The sequence below is a fragment of the Parasteatoda tepidariorum genome, chromosome 8, assembly GCF_043381705.1.
Source record: "Parasteatoda tepidariorum isolate YZ-2023 chromosome 8, CAS_Ptep_4.0, whole genome shotgun sequence".
NCBI classification, from domain to species: Eukaryota; Metazoa; Arthropoda; class Arachnida; order Araneae; family Theridiidae; genus Parasteatoda; species Parasteatoda tepidariorum.
This window is the reverse complement of record NC_092211.1, coordinates 49644644-49671317: the sequence shown is the minus strand read 5'-3', so window position 1 is coordinate 49671317 and position 26674 is coordinate 49644644. Positions and strand designations below refer to the sequence as shown.

Below are 26674 nucleotides of genomic sequence, written 5' to 3'. Positions count from 1 at the left end.
TTTCTTTGTATCAAAAAGGTTAAACGGAAATATGTATACTATAAATAAAGAAAAAAAATCAAAGTTCTAAGAAACTTTCAACTGGTATAAAATAACAAATTTAATGAAAATCACTTTACATTTGTACAGTTAAACAAAAATGTTTTCCATCAATTACTTTTTTGGCCATTGTGTACTAGGTCCAGTACTACTGCCACTTCCATCTCTGTTAAATGAGGCCTGCTTAGCATGTTTCCTATTTTTTCCAAAATATGGTCTTGGTGTCTAAAATATTAATTTTATTTATTACAATATAATTTTGCTTTTGTGACATTCTTTTGCATAATTGAACCAGGTCTTACTAGCCGATTCCTCTTAAAAAGACTTATTTTAAATATAAAACAAGGGGGTTATTGATCCACAATGTGATCAGCATTGTTAAACTAATTGTATGCAAGATTTTTTTTGGATAGTTACAATTACAAAATAATCCTTAGCTATATTATTTAAAAATGTTTACATCTTGAGTTAAAATTATAAACATCACAAATATTTCGTCAATATAAAAAGCTTTGAAAAAAGGTTGGGCAAAAAAAAGTTTAAATGATATTCCAATATTTAAATTATGAAATCGGTGACCAAAGATTTGGTCTAGAGAGTGGTTAAAGGTTTGAGCCCCATAATATTAATTTCATTTTTATGCTATTTTCAGTTTTTTAGGGAATCAAAAAATTTTTCATATATAAAATTCATTTATTCAAAAATAGTTTTTAATGGTTGAAACATTTTTGAATTGGCAGGAATATAAATTTTTACACAAAAATTCACCATTTGAATAAAATCAGTCTGAAAAATAAAATTTCAAAATAGCCATGTTTTAAAATTTTATTTCATAAGAAATATTTCATCAATTTCGTAAAAAAAAAATTTGACTATTATTTTATAACTGTATGTATGCAAAAATTTTTTAAATTTCTTTAAAAACTTCTTGAGATCCACACACAAAAAAAAATTAACATTAAAAGATACTAACTTTCAACCACTCTCCTTGCTAAACTCTTGGGATCATTTTTATGGTGAATAAATATGCAAATTCATAAAAAAAAGATATGTTTTTATATCTGATATCATAACTTAAATACAACTAATTATTATCATATTTGAGGTCCCGCTTTTGAACCAGTAAAATAGCTTACTTGGCTAATTTTTTATCACAATATATATATAAAACTTTATTATATCCATTAAATTTTTTGATATCTTTAAAACAATAGATTTAATGAAAGAAAATAAAATTTAAGAGGGATAATCATTAATCGATAGAAATGGATGACAGGAACTGATAAATTCTATACATACTTGATAGTTTTGGTTTTTCTTCTTTTTAGATTTGAAGCTTGTATTTGGTTGACCTGGGTAAAATAAAAAGCAAAACTTGATTTTTGAAACATTAAGTGAAAGAATCGTTGCATAAATTTTTAAAATAAGAACTAATGAAGTGCAGCAAATTGTTATTCAAATAATTGCACACATAGCATTTTTTTTCCTTACATAATTCATATTAAAATTTTAAAGAGAAAAGCATGTAATAATGATAAATAAAGGTATTTAGAAGTATTATGCTACCTTAAATCCTTATTATTTTTTCAGTGGAAAGCAGTGAAGAGTAATTTAAATCACACGACTAGATTACAAAATTGTTATATTTTACACAATTTTGCATTGAAGGAAAAAAAAAAACTTTTCATAGTCTTTATAATAAATTATTATAAATATATGATTAAACTAAAATGAATAATCACAAAAAAACATAGGAAAAAATTTATGCGCCATAGAGAAAATGATGTTTCGAGTACCTGAAACAAAGATTGTCAGGCTGACACTATTTGAAAGAAAGTTGATTAGGTTCAAAACAAGAAATTTGTCAATTTCTCATCGTGATACAAAGTGTAAGAAGTTTGCAGTATACATAATAAATTTTTTACATATATACAGTATACATAATAAACTTTATCACCAAGACATAACAGACTAAGATGAATGAGATATCTCACCAGAAAATTTGTTGTAATCCGACTGACTGTAATCATAGGGTGTGAAGCTATCATCATCTACAGTTACAACTTCAGGAGATCTAGATTTTTTGCTTTGTGGACCAGATGATTCTGGAGTTGTAATAAGAGTAATATCAGGTTGAGGTTTTCGTTTCTTCTTGTTTTTCTAAAAATAAATATACATTCTTAAAACCGAACACAAACAAGTCTCTTCAAAATAGATGGGTGGGGTTTTTTTCAGAAGAAAAAAAAAACCAAATTAATCTCTAAATAAATTAGTCATTATATGAAAGAGCCAGTTGGAGAAAGATATAGCAGTATAGGAAATAAAATTGATAGCATGCAAGTGTATTACAGCAACTTTTTAATAAAAATATTGAACTTAAAAATTTCTCTCTTTTTACAGCATCAGGTATAACATCAGAGACAGACTCTACTGAGAATTTAAATTCTAATCGTTAATAAATGAAAAAAAAACTTAATCATTACTATTATTTTTCGTTAAATTTTGTTCAACTAATTTTGGTAAAATCTCTTTTTCTTTTTAGAAAAAAAGCAAATAAAAAAAAAATATTTTGAAAAAATTTAGAATTGGTAAAAACAAAAATTGTATAAAAATGANAAAAAAAAAAAAAAATGGACACATAAATGTAGCTAGACACTGCTTAAAAAAGTATTTGTTAAATTATTGTTAATATGTAGTACACATTGCACGTCGTATATCTTTTAAATAGCTGTCAATGCACACAAACCCTTTTTCTAATGGGTGTTGAGCTTATAATTTCACATGAAACATCAGCCTGTGGCATTTCAGACGTATCAAGTTCTTCCACCACTTCTTCCACATCACTTTCAGCATTTTCTTCTCTTGCATGCAATGAAGAATCATTTGCAGTCTAAAAGAAATATTAATTAAAAAGGTAAAGAAAACTGAACTTCACCAGTTATTATTAAAAAATTAAACATATCTTTAAAAAAACTTTGATAACATAAATGCTTTAAAAATAAGAATGTGTTTAGATTTTTACACATTAGATAGATTCATGCATTGTATGAATCTATCTAATGATAATCTTTTCTGTATGGTTTAAGTAGAAAATTTGAATCATACAGAAACACAGGACAGTTTCACAGAACAGTTACCAAAAATATATGAACCAGTAATGTTAAATTAAAACTAGTTCATATATTTTTTTACAAAATTAATAATTAAATATAATGAATGATACATTGCAAAATGCAATTTACAAAGTCACTACATTTAAACTATTAAACAGTGAGCATAAAAATAAGTAAAAACAGACCCCTAAATAAGTGTTACCAATAAAATTACAAAATATACTCTAGAATAAACTGAATGAATTAAAAAAAATTTGTAGAAATAAAATTTATTTGCCAAAAGATAATTTTTGCTCAAAGAAAAGTTTTGAATTATTTATATGTATTTTAAATTAACTACAGAAAAAAATATCTTTAGAATCATCAAATTAATTTGGTTATTTCGTAAATGTTTACAGCTAATAAATCTTTTTACTGTCAGTAAATATTTTTAAAAAATATTTAGACTTTATGTAACTTTAATTTTATTAATATTATATTTGAATTAAAATAGTTTTTTTATTGTAATGCCAAAAAAAATTAAGAAAGTATTATCCATTTCTTAATCAAAGTAGATATTTTATAACTAGACTCAGCCTTTTCTTGTAATCCAATCAGATAAAACGGTAGGCACTGTATTAGGTATTACAAAAAATAATGTACATATTATGTACAGAATCAATAATCATTTTATTTAGATGAGTTTTGAATTTTTTTATTAGTTAAATTTAATTATTTATGAAATTAAGGGTAGTATAATATTACTAAAAACAATTTGCAATTATCAGTTACAAGGTCAGCTAAACTTGACCACTTAAGCTAAATTTTGCACTGCTATACAAATCCATTCTAATTATTTATATAGTAATATGACAGCAGCTATCATCATCTTTAATTAACAATTTCAAATATTGCATTCTTAATGATGCACTTTTATTATACAAATCCCTTTTATGAAATTTGATTACTAAAAGCCTTTAAGTTAATTTTCTTATAATTGAAATAAATAAATATTACCTCTTCATTATGGTTAACAATAAGATTAACAACATTTTTTTCTGGTTTCTTCAAACTATTGCTCTGAAGTTCTGTGGTCACCTTAAACTACAACAAAAATAATAAATTATTAAACAATGTGAATTTTTTTTTTTTAATGTACAATATCTTAAGGAAGAAAAAAGAAACTTAGTGAATTTTTTCCTTTAAAAGTTAAGTTTATAAACAAAATAATGCATTTAAGAATATTAACCAAAATAGTGTACCAATATGAAGAACAAATTTTAAAAAAATTGCAAATACATGTTTAAAAAAAGTTTGGAATTTAATAAATATAAACTTTCTAAATTACATACCCTTTCAAATGGACTTTTGAGTTTCTGAATGGCTTCAATTACTCTCTGGGGTAATTTTTTTTCAGCTGTCATGTTTTCTGAAGGCTTAGACTAGAAAATATTTAAACCATAAAGAGTTATTTTCATAACTATATTTGTAAAACTAGACTGTATTCTCTTTGCAAATTCATTATAAAAATATTTTCACATAATCCACTTCAAAAAAATTAAGAAGTCAAAATAATTGGATTCTGACCAACACTGTTTTCAAATGCAGATTCTTTTTTCATAATCAATGGTTATGGTTTAACACAATTATTTTTGTTATAAGGATTATATTTAGGGATATTTTTTCTACAAGAGATCTAAAAAAGATGACATGCTTTTACTCAAAATTATTTTGCAAATTTTATTATGATTTACAAAGGCAAAAACTTTTAGTTGCAGGTTTTCCTGTAAGGAAAAATTGGTTCTCCCCCTGCAATTCAATGGGTAACCAGTGCAGAGCAGGGAATTTCAGTACAATTGCACAATTTTGCCTAAAGGTTCAAGGTTTGGAAGGTTAAGAAGCCATCTATAACACTAGAAAGGTTGAACAATGCTGCATGCCTAAAAAGACTGAAGGGGACAGTCTGGCCCTTCCCAGATTGCTTTAGTGCAGATCAATTAGACATCCAAAATCTTAATATATATATATATATATATATATATATAATGTTGCATATATATGATGTTCAAAATCTTAAATTTACAAAGAACTATATTAACTTTATCTTTCCAATTATAGCTATACACAAGTATCTCTGGTTATTTAGTTTAATTTTCTTTATATTTAATTATTGAAGATAAGCAGAGATGTTGATATGAAGAGAGCATAATAAAAACCGATTGGCAAAATTTATCCACCTCATTGAAATTTTGAATTAAATATTAGGGATACATCATGTAAAGATTTTTAAAGCATAATAAATATACAATCAACTAAATACATATGATAAACTAAAACCTCAGAGTTTTTGGTATGAAATTATCATGTGGTATAGAAAATTATTTCATTAACTAATGACTTAATACTTTTTTAAAGGAAAAGGAAATAAATAGTGTAGGAATTAAACAATGAAAATTATGACAAAATACGACAACCGAAGCTGACGTCTTCAGGTGTACCAGCTTCAGATGCCATAAATGCAAAGACTTTTCTATCGAGAAAGCACAACAAATGTCTAAATTTTACATTTAATTATAGGTTTTGCATTTATGGCTTCCAGAGCTGGTACCCACTGAAGACGTCAGCTTCGGTTGACATATTTTTTCATAATTTTCATTGTTTCTTTTGTATCAATTACTTTTGGATTTTCAGCTGCATAGCGCATTTTTCCACTGGAAGAATTGTTTTTAATTGCTTTAATTATTCTGAATTCTTTACTTAATTACGTAGGAATTACTTACTATCTTAAGATCTTTTGTAAACAAAGCACTTAGAGATGGCTTCTTTTTAAGTAATAATTCTGAATCATGATTTTGTGATCTAAGTGGCAGCATTTTTTCAGATGAGCCTGATAAAAAAAATGATATATCAATTAATTAATATAATATTTAAAAAACACACACACTTTACAATTAAAAACTGATGATCATTTGTTAAATTTAATTAAAATTATTCCGTGAAAAAACATGCAGTTAACTCAATAAACATGATAAAAATAAATGTATGCCTCCACAAATCCGGCAATTTTTTTCAAACGTTCTTCTATCACCTCCTTATCAATAAAATAATAGTAAAATAATATATATATATACAGCAAATAAAGAAAACTAATAAATTGCATGCATTGTGCATAGGCTGCAAGTATTAAAAATATTAAAAAAAACATGGAAAATAATAAAGATTAAAGAATAGAGAAGAATAAAAATTATTAAAATAAAATATTCAAAAAAAAAAATTTAAAAATATATATTGAAAGGTCAGAAAACAAAATAATTAAAAGATATATAAAATAATGAATACATAAATCCATATATAAATAATAATAATAAACATAACAGAAACTGATTTGGTAAACAGCTAAGAATTCACAATGCAAAAAGAAATATACTTAAATTTAGTATTTTAATTTTTAAAAAAACAAGATTTTAGACAAAATTCAAAATTTTTTTTTTATATTCATAAAACATAATAGACACTGGTTTGTATGTAGTAAAGAATTCTAAACTTAAGGAAACATACTTAAATTTTATATTTTAATTTATGAAAACAAGATTTTGAGTAAAGTGTAAAATTATTTTTTAACACAAATAAATGAAGAAAAATAAATTTTTTAGTACAGATCTAAACTAAATCAACTAAGCCGTTTAAGTATTAAAGTTGCATACAGCAAATTTTTAGCACTAAAAATTAAATAAATTGCTGAAAAATTCAAAGAACATACTTGATTCAGTATTGTGCACTTTCTTTTCTTCTAAATGATGGATATCATGAGGACAATCAATTAAACTACTTAGATCAATATTATTACTAGATTTTGGAATTTGAGCTTGTTGATGATAATATAAGGATTCAAGCTGTAATAAAACAAAATCGAATTATTTTAAGTATAAACTAACAAAAAATTCATTTAAAAACAAATTTCTAATGTATATGATTATTTGCTTTGCTTATTACCTGAAATAGTAAATTTAGCAAAGCTCAGTATGTATCAGAAATATTTAATTAAAAGGGAACAAGTGAGGAAAATGTGTGAACGCTTACATAAACAAGTTTTACATTTTGTAACATAAGAAACTTATCCAACCATTTTTAAACATTGCAATAAATGAACTTTAAAAAACAACGATAAATTTTTAACAAGGAATTTAACCTTACAATCTTGGTAGCAGAATCTATAAAAATCTAAATTTGTTTGTAAGCTTAATGCAGTCAGACAGATAATCATAAAATTTCAGCTTAATCTAACATACATGAAGCAAAATTTTCTTGAAGGTCATTAAAAATTATGCATTAAAACCTTATTTTATGTGAAGTTAAATTCAAATTTATATTTTGATACTGAAATAGATTAAATCTCAACACAGTTATGTCTGTAATCAATAGACAAAACTAAAAAATCTCTTTTGCTCTTAGAGGTGTTTACTCAATCCTGTTTTAAATTTTATTCAAAACAAGTTGAGAGATGTTTTAAAAAAGAGTCAATAATCCCCAATCCAATTTGATTGTTTGCTTCTTAAAAAGAAAACTTAGATGAAAATTAATCTGCTGCCCTGCAAGAGTGTATCTGCTGCCAGGCTTGCAAGGATCAGAAAAAAAAAGAATATAATGTATTACATAAAATAGAAGATCACCTCTTTTAATGAGTATTCATTAGCCTTCAAAATAATAGAATGCAGCTCATTAAGTTGCTGTTTCACAAGAGGTGGGATAGGATTGCAACAAGCTAAGATACCCTGTTGTTCTCTATAAGGAAATGCACAGAATTTATATAGAATAAAAATACAAATATGAAAACTATTAAGTAAAACTGAACATTACTATTTTTACAATCAAATTTAATAAAGAAAATTACCTAATAGAGGTTTTTATAATTAACTGTATTAGGATAATTTTAAGATTAACTATTAAAAAAAAAAGCAAAATCTCATTTAACTGAATACCTCTATGTTAACCCTTTTACAAATTTTTAATACACATGTTTTTTATACTGTTTTCATATTTTTTCAATAACTTAGATCAAAATAAGATAAAAAAAATACTATACTTAGCATTTTAATAACTTATGGTTATGAAATACAGCATGAAACACCAGTGCCTTTTTCCGTGTTGAAGGCAAATACTTACAAAGACAGCTCACTTCCAAATAAAATTTTTTTTAAATTTGTACTTATTCGTAGTTATTTAGATAAAAAAGAAACAGTTATTCATCATTAATAAATATAAATGCAATTAATTTTCAAAAAAAAAAAAAAAATTTAATTTTATTCAACAAATATGTCACATAACTTAAAAAAGATTAATTACTTAATGGATAACAACTTGTTATAATTTAATCCTAAACTAATAAGTTAAAAAAAAAAATCATATATTGTTAATGATGCAAATAAATTTTTATAAACCAATTTCGTGCTGTGCATTACTTTAGAGGTCAATTAAAACAGCAGCAGGAGGTTAACTCATAGAGAAAGATGTATTAATGAGTCATTGTCACTCTCTCTTCCTCCCTGTTTTTATCAATATATATAAACCCTGTCATTCCTAGGCACAGTCTTAACTCTTCAGGCAATTCATAAATTAATTATATGCTACCAATCAAAAAAGATAATTGCAATTAGTTTTTTTAAATGAATTTTATTTAGCAAATACATCAAAGAATTTAAGATTAATTACAGAACAGAAAACAATTCGTTATAATTAAATATTACACTTAGTTAATAAAACATATATAGTAATATTTTGTTAATGATATATGTCAGTTTTCATAAATAGTTTCTCAAAATAACAATATACGTGAACATATAACTAAAAAATAAGTTTTTGTTCAACACCACTTTGGCATTAAAAACAATAATCTAGTTTCTTGCTATTCTCGATATGTGAAATCTACTTTTCTTTATGAAAATTTACTGATAAAAAACTTACAGATTTTACCTAACAGTAGTTAGAAGATAAATGAAATTCAAATAATATCATATCACTTTATACAATATCATTTTTAAACATCTATTTTTTTCATTTATTATTTTCAATTGAACCTTAAAGTATAAGATCTAGCTTTTTCCGAAATTTAAGCTGGTGGTTTTTAAGGTATACATTTAAAGATAATATTAAAAAGGTAAAGCTAAGAGATTATCTTATTTAACAATTAAAAATTTAAACTACTGCTAATTCATTACTTTTAGTTAAGTCAATCAACTATAAAGCAACAAGCCAAAAATAGTTTTCAAAAAATTATTTAGAGATCATTAAGAAAATGCTTGAAAAGTGCCTTTTAATAAATATTATATTGCACAGACAAATAAACAAATTATTGACAGATATCAAAGTAAAATAATGACTAAAGAAAAGTGAGATAAAGGTCTTAATTACCTTGGTAGAGCTTCAGCAATTTGCAGCAGCATGTGGTTTGGCAACACATACCTAAAAGATAAATTTGGTAAAAAACCAAGGCAAAAATAAATAAAAATAACAAAAATAAATTTAATTTAATGTGCACTGCTGGAATTTCAATTTTAAATACAATCATTTCTCAAAATGTTCCTAACAGCTTAAAAATATGATCAGAAAAGAATTGAATTAATTTTCTTTATAATTTGAAGTTTACAAGATAATACAAACCCTTTATTTTAAATTCAGACAAAATATGAACGTTTTGGGAGCGTCTGGGTATTTTTCCAATAACACTTCAAGAATACTTGGTTGCAAAATCAAGTTGCTTTATACAATAAAGCTAATGTATCAATAATTCAATGTACATGCAGAGTCTTCTCCTTCTTCCTTATCCCCAAAATTAGCAGGGCAAAACAATGTCCATGAAATTCATGACCCGGAGGAAGTTGGCCACCAATTGGGTTATTTAGAATGTCCCTTTTGTCCAGTCCAGGATATGTAGGGGAGAAGCCTGCATGCTGAGGCACGTGGGGTAGTTTGGGAAGATTTTAACTCTACCCTCGAAAGAAAGAGACTTAAAAGGTGGCCGCTGGTAAGCGTCGTCTGGTCGTTGCGGTTGCACCGAATGTTGAGTGCACTTCCTGGACGGGTGCTCTGGTTCCAGTGATGTTTAGGGGGTACGAGCCAGAATATAAATGCGTGCAGAGTAAAATATTAATATAACTTCATTAATGATAAATATAGTTACATTATGTCAATAAAACTATTAAGTAGGCAATTTAATTATGTCCAACAAAAAAATTAAAAAAGATTTTAAGAATCCAAAACTGTTTTTCTTTATACCTAAATAAATTTTTAACACTTGATCTGTAGATAAAAAATTATTCTAGCATTTGAAGTTAAAATGATGGGGTTGAAAATTAGTTCACACAGGAGTTTAAAGCAATTTTCAATGAATATGCAATTACATTGATTAAAACATATTACTTATTACTCTTGTTTTGTAATTAAACATAAACAAATCAATTAAAATTAAGACAAATTATAAAAATTTATTTAATGTTGGTCTTAAGCATGGTCAGCAAAAATCACGGACGGGATTTTAAATATTCATATTTTTGAAACTAAGCAAAAATGAAAGTAACAATTAACAACTGAAAAATATAAGTAGGCCTTTTTTAAAAAAAATATAGGACAACTAAATACAGTCTGTAAATGTTTTTAATATAATCATAATAATTTATTACTTAAAAACTTATTGAATGTAATAACCTACCTCATCTATTAATTTTATGAACAAAATTACAAAGATTCTAATAATAGATTACTAATATCAAAACATATTTAATTTTTTCATTTAATGGATAAAATTTAAATTTTTACTTGTAAATAATATAATAAAATCCCTCTTTTAAGTTATTTTGATAAGAAACATTTTCTATGGTGAATTTTAAATTTTTTGTGGCCAGCATCTATCATAACCTGAGCTGCTTTCTTCACATATTTTTGTTTTATTTCATTATGAGATGGTTGGTGATCTTCATCAATCATTTGACTAGGCACTTGATGCTCTTTCTTCTAGGTTAGAAAGTCAATTAGGTTTTGCTTGTTCTTTTTGCCTTATGGGCTTTGTGTTTAGCATATATGCAACTGCATAAAATTTAATTATTTTTTGAGAAATACTAACATCTGTAACCTTTCCTTTCACAATAATTTTGGTTTTTATTATGCTCATTCTTGAACTTTTAGACAGTGTTTTTATTAGAAAGAGACCTACTTAAACTGATACATGTCCACGGGAGAATGAAAGACCGGCTTTGACAAAACTGTATCAGGTAAGATTCTGAGAGTCATTTAATTCAAAAACGTTCTTCCAACTTAACTATACTTAATGGTACACAAAAGTGTTCTTTAAATTCTTGTAGTTTTTCAACATTATTGGTTCATAAACAGTGTGTAAGAAATAACCTCATAAAAAGAAGTCAGATGACGTAAGATTTTAGGTGGTCATGTGATTGTGGATAAGACATTAGTCAACTGCAAACCCAAGATGCTGTTAATGAGCCACTGATGTGGAAAACAATGCAAAAAATTCAAAACTTAACTTCCTTTACCCTTGATAATTATTGCTTATAGTATAAAAAAATATTAAGAAAAAAAGTTCATAACATATTTGCAAAAATGATCATTAACATAGTGTTTTAAATACTCACAAAAGACTTTCATCGTATTCTCGAGCCATTCGATCTCTCCAGGAATAAATTTCTTTTAAACAGTACAACTGTTTACCATTGAACATTTTTCTACTTTTTTTATAAAGTTCCATGAATTTGTCATCACTGAATAATGGCTTTTGATATTTCTGAAATAAATATAACTAATGAATATTTATTTCAATTTGTTAAGAAATCATATATAGGAAATATATTTTATAGGCATAGTGTCTTATTTAAGCAAATATTCGAGTGTTTCATAAGTATTAATTGTTCAATTAAAAACACACATAAGTTCTGTTTAATGCATTTAATAAACAAATTTTATAATGCTTGCCTTTCATGCATTTATACAGAAAATTATTTCTTAGAATTATCACATCATTTCATTATATTTAAAAAAAAATTTCAAAAACAGTAAAAATATAAATATAAGTTGTAAGCAGTCAGTATTTTCTTAAATATGCTACAAAAAGTAATTAACATTAATCAAAACATCTAATGCAAAATAAAAATATTGAAAAATTTCCATGAACTATTACTTTTTTTTTCTTTCTAAAATCAAAAACTTTTTGAGATGCTACTATTTATGGGACAATTTTTAAAAACTCGAAGGAATTTTTATATTTATTTGATACTTACATTTTCATTGCAATAAATACTTTGCTGAAGCTTCAAAATTTATAGTTTATAATTTGTAAAATTTTAAGGAATTTATGATAACAAGGTGTCAATAGCATTAATCAAATTATATAATTTAATGCATAAAGCTCAAAGTCTTAAAATTTTTTAATAATAGTTACAAGTCTATAAAATATGCAATTAGTCCTCTTAAAGTTTAACATTAAGAAAAATATATTTTAATGAATTGTAAAGCTTTCTGCTTGCATTTAATAACTTTATTAAATTAATTTTTGGGCAAAAATCTGTAATGTTATTTTTGTAGAATGGAAAGAATAGATAAGATTTACCTTTAAGCAAATTGATTTGCTTCTTTCAAAGGTAGAATGCAACAGATTTTTCATCTCATTACCTTGATTGATTAAGTCATTTTTTAAACAGTCATAAACATAAAGTAAGTAATGAGTGTCTTCTCTAGCATACTTGATCATTTCTTCTGGTAAAGGCCTGAAATACACACACTTTTAGTAATTTTAAAAACCAAACGATGAATAGAATAAAGCTATCTATATTTTCATCAATATTTTAAATGTAAATTAAACAGTTTTTTCTTAAATCAAACAAACGACATAAAAAATCTATATTTCACAAAAGGTATCAAGGGCAAAAATTATAATTTTATATGCTACTACATAAATCAAACATTTATTAGTAAACACTTTTCTATCATGACTTTATCATTTTCCTCATTTTTTATTGAGTTTATCATAATTTGTAATTTTACAAAAGATGTAAAAAGGAGAACAAAACATATTATAAATTAACTAATAATTCCTAAAATTAATTAATAATATATTATAATAAATTATTACACTTGTGTTTACTATACTGTACTCATTCCAACTTCATTATTAATTTATCCTTTCCCTCACTTAAATACATTACTACTTTATCCTTTGCCTCGTTTATCTCTCACTGGACAAATTCAATTACAGGATTAAATAGGTTATCAAAACTTATAATAATGCCACCTGTAAACAATAACTAACCTGATACGCCAATCTGCTAACTGGAACTTTTTATCAACATCAAGTTTGCAATAATGTTTCAGGAGATAAGATAGAGATAAATGTGCAAAATGGAGAACTCTGGCAGCTTGTCCTGTATCAAACATATTTACAACATAGACACCGAAGTCCCTCTGTAACCAGAGAATATCCATATCTGCACCATGGAGAACCTGAAATATCATATAGAAGTAGTGAAGAAAGATGGACAAATATCAATAATAGTTTAGCACACACGCAATAAAATCAATATTTTTCACTTCAGCTAACGTTTATAAAAAATGAAATAGTATCTGAAGCTAAAAAAAAAAACAGATTGAATAATTTACAGACAAATTGGTAACAAATATCTGATAAATAACACAAAGTTAATAAATATAAAGACTTTTATAGTAAAAAGAAATTAAAAAAATAGATATATCCTTAAGCAATATTTCCAACCAAGCAGGACAGAGTGGAAGCAACATTGCTATTCTTCATTAAAATTTTGGAGGGAAAATAAACTTTTAAACATATTAAACAATAATTTTTCTAAATGTTTTTTCTGATGACAGGACAATAATGGTCAACTTATGGTGACTGGTATCAAATGCGATTGATAATCGAGACAAATTTTTTGCTTTTCTTTAGAAAAATATTAAAGATGTTTTACTAATAGTGCTATTAAATAAATAATCCAAACTGATATTACCTGATTAAAAACTTTTTTTGTTTTAAAAATATATTTAATTTGGAATTAACAGGTGACATGTTTCAAGTGCTCAAAAACAGGCACCCATTTTAAGACATGCCAGACATGAAGAATCAAAAGTGATTTGAAATATAAAGCGAAAAGGAGCCAGCAAAAAATGGAAAAATAAAAGGGAGAAACAAAACTAGAAAAACCAACAGTGGTCAAGATGGGCAAATCAAGGTAGAATGCATTTCCACACACCCTTGGCCACTGTTTTTTTATTTTTTTCTTCCTACATCGTTTTTCTCCTTTGGGTACTGTGGCTTTTTAGTTTCGTTTTACCTTTTATATTTCAAACCACTTTTTTTTTCTTCTCATCCACATCCTACAAGTCTTGAAAATGAACACCTATTAGTTGAGTGCTTGAAACTTGACGACTGTTTTTTTCCTATTTATATATTTTTGAACTGAATGAAAATTTTAATCAGGCATTACTAGTGCTATTGTTTGTAGGGTTAATGAAGAGGGAAAAAATGGAATGGAAGAAAATAATGTTAGGTTTAATTACACTTTAATTTAGACAGGCAAAACAGTTCATTATGTAAACAGAAAATAAATTAATTACCTTAACAATCTTAGGGTCCGTAAAAATATCATTTAAAACAGGCAACTGACTTCTAAGAGCTAGGACATCCACTATGTAATCTTTACTGTGAGAGGATATTTGCATTAGGCAAGTAAAGCCTTGGAAACTTCTATATGAATGATGCTAAGAAGAAAAATGCATAATTCTGTTTAAAACACACATATGATTCTAATGTGATGACTGTACTGAGTGTAAAATTATTTTAATACCTCTAAATCTACCGCAATCTCTTTTTCTATTTTTAATTCCTGGCACATTTCTTTCAATAGCATTTCAGTGTCGACAAACATATATGGGGTTTCCTCCAAGGATTTAGGGAACTAAAAAAGATAGAAATGCATAAATATTAGTAAACATATAAAAACAGGTATATAAGGCATATAAATAAAGAAATTAAGAGTATTAAGATGATGTCACAGTAATATGATTAGGTATTTTGGAACAGCTATTTTCAATAATTTCATAGTAAGGATTTACTTAAAACAATTTTCATAAATGTACACTTCAATGCAACGTAAATAATTTAATAGTGGTAAAAATATAACTACCAACTTCCCATTTTTAAATACATATTAATTTTCTGAGAGATATGAGATTGTAGAGCAAAATTACAATGAATTCTAATTACAGCAATATTTCAGGATAATAAATTTAACATTATCTGATACAATAAATAAATACCAAATCGATTAACTGTATTAATCAAATACTTATAAGTAAATACTTTTGAAATAAATTATTTAATGCCTGATAAAAAAGTGCATTCATGTGATGCGTTAATTTGTATTGTTATGGAAATTAGTTTTGTATATTCTATACAGTTAAGAGGCAAGTGCTTAGAGATTATAATTTAGAGAAATTTAGAATGTAGAATTAATCAATTTAGCTAGTGAAGCATTTATAAATAAATACAGACAGTTAGAAATTTTGTAACTTATTTGGTATTTAATTATTTGGTATTACTTATTTGGTATGGTATTTATCGGACTTAACCTGCACTCAACGAATGATCCATGTATTGTATTCAAATGAATCTGTTAAAATTAATTTAAAATTATAGTCATATTCAATAAAAATGATAAATAAAATGTTCAAAATAGCTTAATTAATCAAGTTTACAATAAATTATTAAACTTTTAACAAAAGGAATTATTACAAACATCAAAAAATATAGCAATTAAAAACTTTTTAATATTATCTTGAAATAATGGAACGTTCTTAGACGAAAAGTATGAATTTAGAAGTTTATACTACTAAAATATAAAAGTTTTACAATGAATATGAAAGATTTAACAAAATTGTCGATAAAAAGTTCAGTTTGATTTAAAAAAACTTATTATTCTAATAACTCCCTAATATACCACATCAAACCACCTGAGTCACCATTACTGGACATAAAAATTTATTAATTCCTATATTTCAAGTTGATATTGATAAGCATTATATGTTTTCAAAACTTTAGAGTTGGATCTATGGTTATTTTTCAGCATCCATTGAAATATAGCAAAAAATTGAGGAAATTTTCTAAAAAGGTGAGACGAAATTATAGGTCTGTGGTAGAACTTCATGCTTGAATATATGAAATATTGAATAAATGTAATAGCAGATGGTAAAATTACAAGAAAATACAGGCTGACATAAATCTGACAGAAAAACTAAGGCATAATAAAAGCTAAAGAAATATTTTTTGAGAATGTGATAAAAAATTGAGCTAAACTCAACGAATAAAGTGATAAAACATTTTTCTGTGAGTATGGTTTAACAGCTGCTAAATCTTAACTAAATATCAAAACATTTAGAATTCAAGTAACTTTCAAAAAATGGTTAGCCTATTTATAAGTTAAACGAGTTCTAATTTTTGCAATTATCAGCATACCACAACGCATAAAACATAGCCAAACTTGTAATTCGGAAATGCATAGCTTAAGCAAGAATTTTTTTGAAATTGAGCCGAACAATTCAAATACTGATATCAAGAAAGTGGTTAAACAATCTAATGCTTATGCAGATCACTTGAATAGAATTTTTATTTTATTTATTTATTATGCAAAATGAAATTTGAAAAAAAATAATATTCTGGAACAGAAAAGCATGGGTGCTATTTTAAGGGGGGTGCTATTTTAATTTATTCTAAAGAAATTAAAAATTGCAACTTTCTATATAAAAGGTGATTAAAAAAGCTTAAGCATAGTAAGAAAATTGATTGGCACTAAGCTTAGAATTTATAATTTTATTTCAAAAAAAAAAAAAAAAAAAAAATTTGATAACACTATCTATGTTTAAACTAAGATTACTTGCAATTTTTAGTGAATATGAAACAAAATATAATATGAGTTTTTAAAAAAAATATAGAACTTTACTTTGATTAACAAACAATATTTCAATGAAAAAAGTTTAAATAATTGAAAACCTGCAGTATTTCTTTAAGCAAAAAAATTGAATTTCCTTTTTAATAGTTTAGAATACACAAAAATAGATTAATATTAACCTTGAAAAACCCCAATTTTAAAGTTCTTATTCTTGGAAATAGTTTAAGATTTATTTTTGAATTACATAGTCAAGGTAGTTTACTCAAGAAAACTTACAACTAATTCAGCTTCTTGGAGATGCTCCTCTTCAGGATTGAATTTTTCAATTTCTAATTCATATGGATGACAAAACCTAAGAATAATATTTTGAAATAATTTTTAAAATTTGTTTTACATTAGAACTAAGCAATAAAAACTACAATAAATAACCATTAAGTTATGAATCGAACAATTCATTCTTTTATATCTTTTGAAAATAATCAAAATTGATAAAACTTTAATTAATATGGCAGAACAAACTTAGAATATTTTTTTTTAATAATAGCAAATTGCAGTTAAATTGGCAATTAACTAATTTCTCCTAGCAGAAACTGGCTGTTACCACTGTATTCCTGTTTTGAATTGATATACCTGTTAACCATACATTGAGACACACATATTCATATCATATTTGTAAACTAAGATTACATAATTCTACTAAGAAACACAGATTTTTCGTTAAAAAATTATTAATTTTTTGAAAAAGTAATAAAAATCATTTTTAAAATCATATGAGCATTAACTTTTAATACTTTTACTAAGTCAAAATAATAAAGAGAATTTTGTCAATAATACTTTATCTGATCATCCCTATTAATATTAATATAATTAAAAAAATATCAAAGCTTTTAAACATACAAGATGTTAGATACTCTTTTTACTTTAATAACATGAATAATAAGCCAGATGTCAGACATACATAAAATATTAGGTTTTTTTTTAAACAAAACTGTAAAGATACAGTTGATAATTAAAAATGAATAATTATAAAAACCTAAGCTTTATTTAGTGAATTTGCAATGAATAAATAAGATAAGTAAAGGAAATTATAATCAAAATATGCTTTTAAAATTAACTTACTCTTCTTTATCCTCATTTTTCTCTAGAGTGATAGCAAGAGGTTTTATAGAATTGGGCTTTTCTTTGATAACAGGCACAAAAATTGTGTTGCTGTTATCAATTTTATCCTTAAATAACAGCTGAGGTCTTGAAATATTTTTGGCTGTCAATAACTTGTAACTTGACGGACTTCCTAAGTTAAATTGCTAAAACAATTGTGAAAAATATTAATAAGCTATATAATAACGAACTAAAAAGTATAAAAACTTTTTACCTACACATATTACTTTAATATTTAAACATCAATAACAGTAATAAAATCTGAATTGCAACGTACAACCCACTTAATACTGAAATTTCTTAGCTCTTACTTCTTAGTTTTCGGTCCAAATCATATTCATTTCATTTAATAGATCATGAAAAAAAGTTTTGAAATAATTTCTAACACCATTTATGATTTTTCTAAAATAACACAAATAGAAAGATAATGATTAAATGAAGATTGAATTATTCCCCAATCGTTAATTTAAATCAGTTTTACAATGATAACTATACTTAAAGTTAATAAAGTCATTAGTTCACTTAAGTTAGTAAAATTTATGCGCATGTTCCATGATGTTTCTCACCAAATAACCATAATATTGCAGAAATAGGCAGCCGTGGTGCATACCCCGTGTACTTATTTGATATAACCCTTGTTGAATAGCTGACCCAATTTTAGGGCTTAAGACTTCTAATGTTCCACTCTGTAGCCTTGTAGTTTTGAACACAATCCAGAAGACAAGGGAACTCTTGGACCAAGTATAGGGAGAAATTTGCCAGAGTGTATTTTGATGGAACTAAGCCGCATTTGCGTTACATGGAGAGGAAAACATCCCATGGTTAGTCTAACGGCAAGGGAACTCCAACCCATGATCCATCTACCACTGAGAATATTTCACATCAGCACTGTGGTAGGTATAAGCCGGGTGCTTAATTCGTATCGACCAGTCATCGCTGGGATTCGAACCCAGTTCGAATCCCGCTTTCATTGGAAGGCGAACGCTCTATCCCCTGATTCACCATGGTTCACATCCCTCAGAAAAATGATTGATTTGCTTTTTTCATAAATACAGTAGCTTTTTGAGTAATTATTAAAATAAACTCCCTCAAAAAATACAACACATGACACAACTGTTTACTTTACTTACATTGCACAACAGCTGCATAATGACAATTAGGGACGGTTTGGGAAATTTCCCCAGAGGATGATCTGAAGACATGCCATCAGGATTGGTGAGGCCACTTCCTCAATTGAGATATAGATCTGAAGGGCAAGAAAATTCAATCCAGAACCTTGTACACATGTTACTGCTCAGTGACTGACTATAGGACTTTCGATTCCACAGATGTTACAAAAAAATATCTACATATATATAATTGATTTGGCGAGCACTCATAAATATAAATAGATTGTTAGAAATTTTACATGTATACGTATATATATTTACTTAGATTTTATAATAAATGAATAAGATAATAAATTATGTTAATTAAATCCTGAAAATTATATACAGTTAGCATGTTTTATTTCTCCCGTAATCTAATTTTTATAATAATATTTGTAAATTAGAATCATAAGAATAAGCCACTACTTTGCAAAGTTTACCTTTTTGTTCCAACTTGTATTAATAGCAGTGGGTGGCTTAACAGCAATAATGAGATCTTCTTCAGATTTCTTTTCACCAGAAGCTTCGTCCAAACAGTTACTCTAAAAATATATCAAAATTTAAATAATCAAAAAGCTGAATGAAAATAAATATAATGAAAAGGCCTTTCATTAGTTTTACTATTTATTGATATTGAGTAGGTATAAAACTTTTTAATATAGAAGTTTGGCTTACTGCATTTTCCAATATTGAGTCATTTACTTCTATTAAAAGATCTAACTGATCTTCAAGTTCAAGACCTTGAAATTTTTCACGAATCCCATGAGCCTGTATAATGGAAGTCATTCTGCAACAAAAATATTTATATGAGTATTTAGTGCATATAAAAATGAATAATAATTAGAGTGATTAGCAATTGGAAAATAAAAGTAAGAACTGTTGGAAATAATTAAAGAAAACTTTTAAAAATTATCACAGGAAAATTAAATTGTCTTTAAATATGAGTACTAAGCATTTCACTTGACTCACAAAAAATTCTATGCTTGGGGATAGTTTCTATTTTAGGGATTGGCTGCATAATACAGAATACCTTGAATTTCCAATGAACATAACACATATCTTAATTTTTTTATTCCATGCGATTGATATCTGTTGAAGATTAACAAAAAAAGATATATTGTTCATTGAAATCTACAAAATGTCCCATTGAGAACTTAACAATCAAGGATTACATAAGTATTGAACAAGAATGATTAGCATCAAATGATGTTTTCATAAAAGTACAAAAGATACTGTTTTATATTTTTATAATTAAGAAAAATTATACTTTTATTTTTAAGGTGCTAAATTTATGCCAGTTTGTAATATGATTTTTATGCATATTCCTTGTGACATTAAAAATAAATATTGTCAGTGGTAATTGCGACAAAAAGTTATAAAACTTGAAAATTTTACGTGCAAAAACTCGATAACAAAAATATCAATTTATATGCTATTCATATTTAATAAAAAATTTTAAATTAATATTTATAATTAAATCACCTACCAGTAAAGAATATCATAGTTTTATAGTAACTAATTTTAGAAAAAGCTTAGTTAAGTTCTATCTTACAAGAATTGTGATATCGGATTTTAAAATTGCGTAAATATGAATCTTGATATTGGAATCTAAAATTGCATGAATATGAATTGTGATATTGGATTTAAAAACGCAAAAATACAAATTGCAATATTGCCTTTTGAATAGCATAAATATGAATCGTGATGCATGGGTTTTTAGATCTTGTGAATACGAACAGCGATATTGGATTTTAAACTTGCATGAAAACAAATTGCGATATTGATTTAAAAAGCATATAAATACAAATTGCGTAATTGGATTTTTAAATGAAGTGAATCACAATTGCGAAAGAGAAATTATTCAGAGAACTGAAATTATAGTATGTCCATTTCTACATGGCATCAAGCTCACGGCTGCATAGTGTACATGTCACAAAGTATACACAATCTTTTTGGATCTCCCATCTTTATTTACAAATCACAAAACACAAGATTATTTAGTGACAAAATTTGCTTATAAATCAGGACTTTGAAGTTAGAATTCTTGCCATGTTTATACTGAGGGATTTTGTTTCACATTCTATGAATAAGAATCAAGAATCACCACTGAGATGATAGACAAGATGTCGCTATTTAAATGCAATACTAAACGAGGTAATATTACACGTTTTTCAACTTATGTTAATAGTCAAAAGAGTATTCTTCAAGAAGTATTGAATATATATTTGTAATCGCTTGGCAACTGCCTAAAATGAAATTAAATTAGCAGAAAAATTAATAGTTTATTTTCTTATGAAGAATATGATAACAGAATTGCCTAATGTGAAAGCTACATGGATACTGCTAAAGTGCTTATTTTTCAAACCATTAAAATTTTTTAAAGCAAATCAACTACCAATAACCTTGCAACCTTGACTATAAATAAGATGAATTTGGCAAAGAATTTAAGAGTCCTCTAATACAACACTTGTTAACCAATCCTACACAATGAAATTGTCTATAATTAAGTTAGAATCATTTAAAGGCAATATAGAAAAGTAGCAAAGGTTTTGGGAACAGTTTCAATCTTTTGTAAATTCTAATAAAAAAATTTAGCTATTGATAAACATGTTTCAAAGGGACTATTTGCAAGATGATGAGATTTTCATTTTCATGGCATTTTGGATTAATAGAAGTTTCTGCTACTGGAAAAAGAACATGAACGAAGAAGATAATTATCTACGAATTTCAAAAGCAAAATATGAAGGGAAAAATTTAAAACAATAATGATTATTAGGTACAGTGAACAGTGCCACCACCAACGACAAAAAAGAAAAGGAAAATTTTATTTATTCCCCATAGATTTTATAGAATGTCAACCCAGGATTTAACATATGAAACAGTTGATACAATCAAAATTTTAATTTTCACTCCAAATCTGCTGCAACTTACTAATGGTTAATTAACGTTAGAAATAAATGATAACTAAAACTTATTGAAAATAGTCTAGTTTTTGATTATATCTTTCAAGGGAACAAAATCCTTTCATATTATATATTTAAGGTTAAACCTTAATTAAAAGTTTAATTTTAATTATCTTAATATAAAGTTATGCTAAAACTATCTAATGTAATTTGCACATTTTCAAATACTTTTTTAAAAAAACAACGACTCAGTTTTACTCAAACATACGACTCAGTTTTCAGTGATATTTGTTTTATTTTGCCTTTCAAGAAGTGTTTTTAATTAATTCTCGGTAGAATTAGTAATGAATCAATTACTAATTGCATTGTTTATCGTACAAAAAAAAAACATTTATATTATATTAAATACAACCTAGAAAAGGACCTAGACCTACATTAAGAAAAGGACCTAGAAACTTTGAAAGAACAATTCTTAAGTACAGGTAGTTTTCAAAGTCAAGTACTATCACTAGCAATAAGAATAAATTAAAACATCTTAGTCACTCAACGTTATCATGATAATAACAATAACATAATACTGCTACTGCTAATTCCATAGTAATCAAGATTTTTAACCTAAGAGCATAGTTTTATTAAATATATTTCAGTTAAAATTTCTGAATTCATTTTTTTAAATGCTTTCATTTACTATAAAATTCTGACAAACAAATAGTTTACTCTAAAACTATCTTTTTGCAATAGTATTTTGTTAATGAAAAAAGCGCCTTAATCTCTTAAGACTTACTGAATAAATACAAATAAAATACTTACAAAGATAATATAGATTTTCCTTTCATTTGCAATACTGATTTAAAGCCTGGAAATGTACTGTAATAATCAAAGTTATCACCAGAAGAGGGTAGCTCATTTGAAGCTTTTGTTGCCCCAACAACAGTTCGAAGCACAGTCTGTAAACATAACACACAGCATTTTATTAAAAAAATATAGAAATCAATGATCACACAAAGCACTGAAGTTACTCATTTTTAAGAATCTGTTTTTAGTAGTATATCACATGAATGTAATTATAATATATTTACAAGAGTGCAAAGATAGGTCAGCATTTTGATTGATAATAGCTAAATTAAGCTTAAGATCTGTTGTAAACTGTTAGGTTTAAAAATAAAATAAAATAAAATAAAACATGCAAAGAGGAGTTTTTAATTAGAATATCTGAACAGTAAATAGAGTTATATACTCTATAGTACTACTTATTTTTAACTTTGTAGCTTTTTGTATAAAATCAACACACTTTATGTCTATATTCATAAAACAAATACAGAAAAAAATATTGAATTGAACTAAAAACTACAGTACCAAATCAATAAAATGTATTACCATATGTGACAAAAATTTTTTTTTAAAGTTAAAAATATATATTTTTTAATATTAATACCACAAATACTTTTAATACAGTCCAACAATCACTTAATTAACAAAATTGTACAAATGATGGATAATACACAATATATCAGTTATGTTTATAAAAATCAAGTAATTTTATTTTGTTCATTATTGTGCAAAACTTTAAAAAACATTAATTTTAATTGAGTATGTTAGCTCCAAGACCAACTTCAGTTCCACACTCTATTTGGGAACTCTTGGCGACTTTTTGAAACCTTGCCAAGTTAGCGATTATTAATGGGATAAACGTTGCTTTTTGATTATTAAAAAAAAAATAATAATTTATTATTACAAACTCATTAAAATATTTTTAATAGAATAAAATATAACTACAACTTTACTCTGATAGCAGTGCTCTTATTAATTTTGACTTAATTCACAACAAGTTCATTCATATATCTTCCAAACCGAAATGGTGAAAAAATAAACCCTTTTATCTCTTTTGTAACCAAACCTGAATTTCGTGTAGGTATATATATATAATAACCAATGAGGTTAAAGAATTTTGGGGGTGTGATCAGAGATTCAAAATAATCTCCCCGAAATATCTTCCGGAAATCTAGTATGGTGAGATTTAAAAAATCGCCACAGGGTGGGCAATTCTAGAATCTATCCGAAACAAGAAAAGAATAAATTAATTCCATACAGACCTAGACAACAATTGCATATTTGGATTCCTCTTATCTCCGGAAAAATAAATACTTGTGTTTTATTCTGTTTCTCAACAAGGTTCACTATTTCTCAAACACAATAGTATTGGACACAATAGTAAAATCGATAATAAAAACTATAATAGCAAAATCTATAGTAAAAACCATAGTTTTGATAATGGATAATAAGTGTATTCATTATTAAATTTTGGAAGGTTAAGACAGCACATAATATGACTTGTTTTAAATAAACATTCAAAATCCCAAATCTGTTATTTAGGATTCCAGAAAATATGCTGATTCTTGATTTATGAAATCATTGTAAGATTCAAGAATTTCCTATTTAGTGTACAGGAACCTGAATTACACCTAAGGTTATTGGTATATTCTTGCATTTAAATTATGGGAAAACAATTGAAGATAACAAAAAAAATTAAGACTTTGGAAAATGTTTTCTATGCAAACTTTTAATTAGTAAATTCAGAAGCAACGAGTGTTAGGAAGTTGAAACAAAGCTAACAAATTTTCCCCACAATATTTATTTAAACAGGCTGCTATGCATATGAATTGCTGAAAGATATTTTTTAAAAGAAATACTACAAAGACTTTATAAATTCTGATATTTTATAAAATCACTGTTTTATATTTACATCCCTAAATAGACTAGCTTTAAACATCAAATAACTATAATAGGTTAAATTCCAAATTATTATTAGAACAGTCCGATAAAATAAGTAATTTTATCATAGGTAGGTAAACACAATATATAAATCTAGGTATGTATAATCAAGAAGAAATATAAACTTGCTTGTGAAAAACTAGAAGCGTCTTTAAAACCAGGAACAAAGAATGACTCTTCTTCATCTGCTTCAATGACAGAATCATCCATGTTTCCGTTTTTTATTACTTATATTTTATTAATATTTAAAAAAAACTTAAATTACACAACTTAACATGCAAAAAGAACCGAACAACGATGTAAACAAACAAATCAATACTTATTTCGCGAGTTTAGTTGTAGACCTCTTACTTCTATTAAATTGAATAATGTTTAAAATCAAAGCAAGCATTACCACAAAAGTAAACTTCTACTTAAATCATAACTTCATGATCACATGATGTTGGAGATCATAGGAACCCGCATGAGGAAAAGAAGGTTTTATCTTCCCAGTGGCAATGAAAAACTATGAATGAAACTGTACTACTATCGTAAAAAAGTTGTTTTTTTTTTAGCCATTTTTTACAGTAAGAATTTAGTTGTTGTTATTCCGAAATAAATTATAATAATATAACATATTATAATTGTATAACATTATTTCGCATTATCATCTAAATTTTTAAAAACACTTCCTTAAAATCTTAATCCATATTTTTGATAAATAAAAAAAAACATATAAAAAGTTCCATATCATATTAAAAAGCGTAAACAGAAAATGAATGATTCTATTTGAAACATTAGTAAATTTAGACACCCCATTTAAATGTTAATAATGTGTCTGAAATATATATTTGAAGCTAGAAAGTTTATTATTGTCGTTTAAATTTAAAATTTAAACAATGATTGAGTGCAAAATGTTTTTCATTTTACTTAAAAAAAATTTGGAGATATAGCGAAATACGCAAGAGGTAAGGTTGACGTTAAAGAGTTTAAACTTCCGACCGCTACGATCCTGACTAAACTATAAGGACTATATTTCCTAGATCGCTGCTACTCCCTACCTCTTATATTTTGGATTCAGAAATCTTAATCCGTCAGAAACAGGTACGTTTATTCAGAGAAAGCACGTTTTTGTACCTGATTTTGTAAGTAAGTTAGAATATCGTCTGCATTAGTTAATTAGTATAAGTTAAGTCATTTCCTCGAAATAATAGGATTAAGCCCTAGTACATGAAAAGTCGATCACTAGATCAGAAGTTGTCAAGGTGTTTCATTTCCCTTTTACGCATAGTACAGTAAGCAAAATGAAAAACGGAATACTTTAATAATTTTTGCTTTACTGATTTAATAACTAACCTTTTAACAAACTAAGATACAATCTATTGTAATCTGTNAAAAATATTCAATTAGAAGATGTGAAAAATGTATCATAATTAAAGAAATAATTTTTCTCCAAGTCTATTCGTGTTTCTTTAATTTTTAGAAATCTCACTTAACTTTTTGAAATCTCACCCTGTGTTTGAGAAAGGGTGAGAAATTCTCACCCATTTTTTTTCTGCAATGAATACACTGTAAGCCCTAGTACATGAAAAGCCGATCACTAGATCAGAAGTTGTCAAGGTGTT

General features: G+C 26.1%; 1 protein-coding gene across 1 annotated transcript; it reads right to left on the bottom strand.

Annotated features, from left to right (window-relative positions):
- Window positions 1–82: 82 nt before the first annotated feature.
- On the bottom strand, window positions 83–25396 carry LOC107455133 (exosome component Rrp6). Its single transcript, XM_016072598.3, has 21 exons — window positions 25200–25396; window positions 23109–23245; window positions 20071–20182; window positions 19836–19937; window positions 18209–18393; window positions 17366–17441; window positions 14990–15100; window positions 14760–14903; window positions 13444–13634; window positions 12745–12901; window positions 11774–11922; window positions 9540–9590; window positions 7802–7913; window positions 6892–7024; window positions 5912–6018; window positions 4484–4573; window positions 4149–4235; window positions 2786–2929; window positions 2034–2199; window positions 1339–1391; window positions 83–264 (listed from the first exon to the last, which is right to left on the bottom strand). The coding sequence occupies exons 1-21, from the start codon at window positions 25278–25280 to the stop codon at window positions 154–156; spliced, it is 2499 nt and encodes an 832-aa protein (XP_015928084.2). The 5' UTR covers window positions 25281–25396; the 3' UTR covers window positions 83–153.
- Window positions 25397–26674: the final 1278 nt, after the last annotated feature.

Coding starts and splice junctions, on each gene's coding strand:
- LOC107455133 (XM_016072598.3), bottom strand. CDS start 25,280: ATGGATGATTCTGTCATTGAAGCAGATGAAGAAGAGTCATTCTTTGTT. Junction 23,246..25,199: donor ACGCTTCTAGTTTTTCACAA/GCAAGTTTATAT, acceptor TTATGTTTACAG/ACTGTGCTTCGAACTGTTGT. Junction 11,923..12,744: donor GCAAATCAATTTGCTTAAAG/GTAAATCTTATC, acceptor TATTTATTTCAG/AAATATCAAAAGCCATTATT.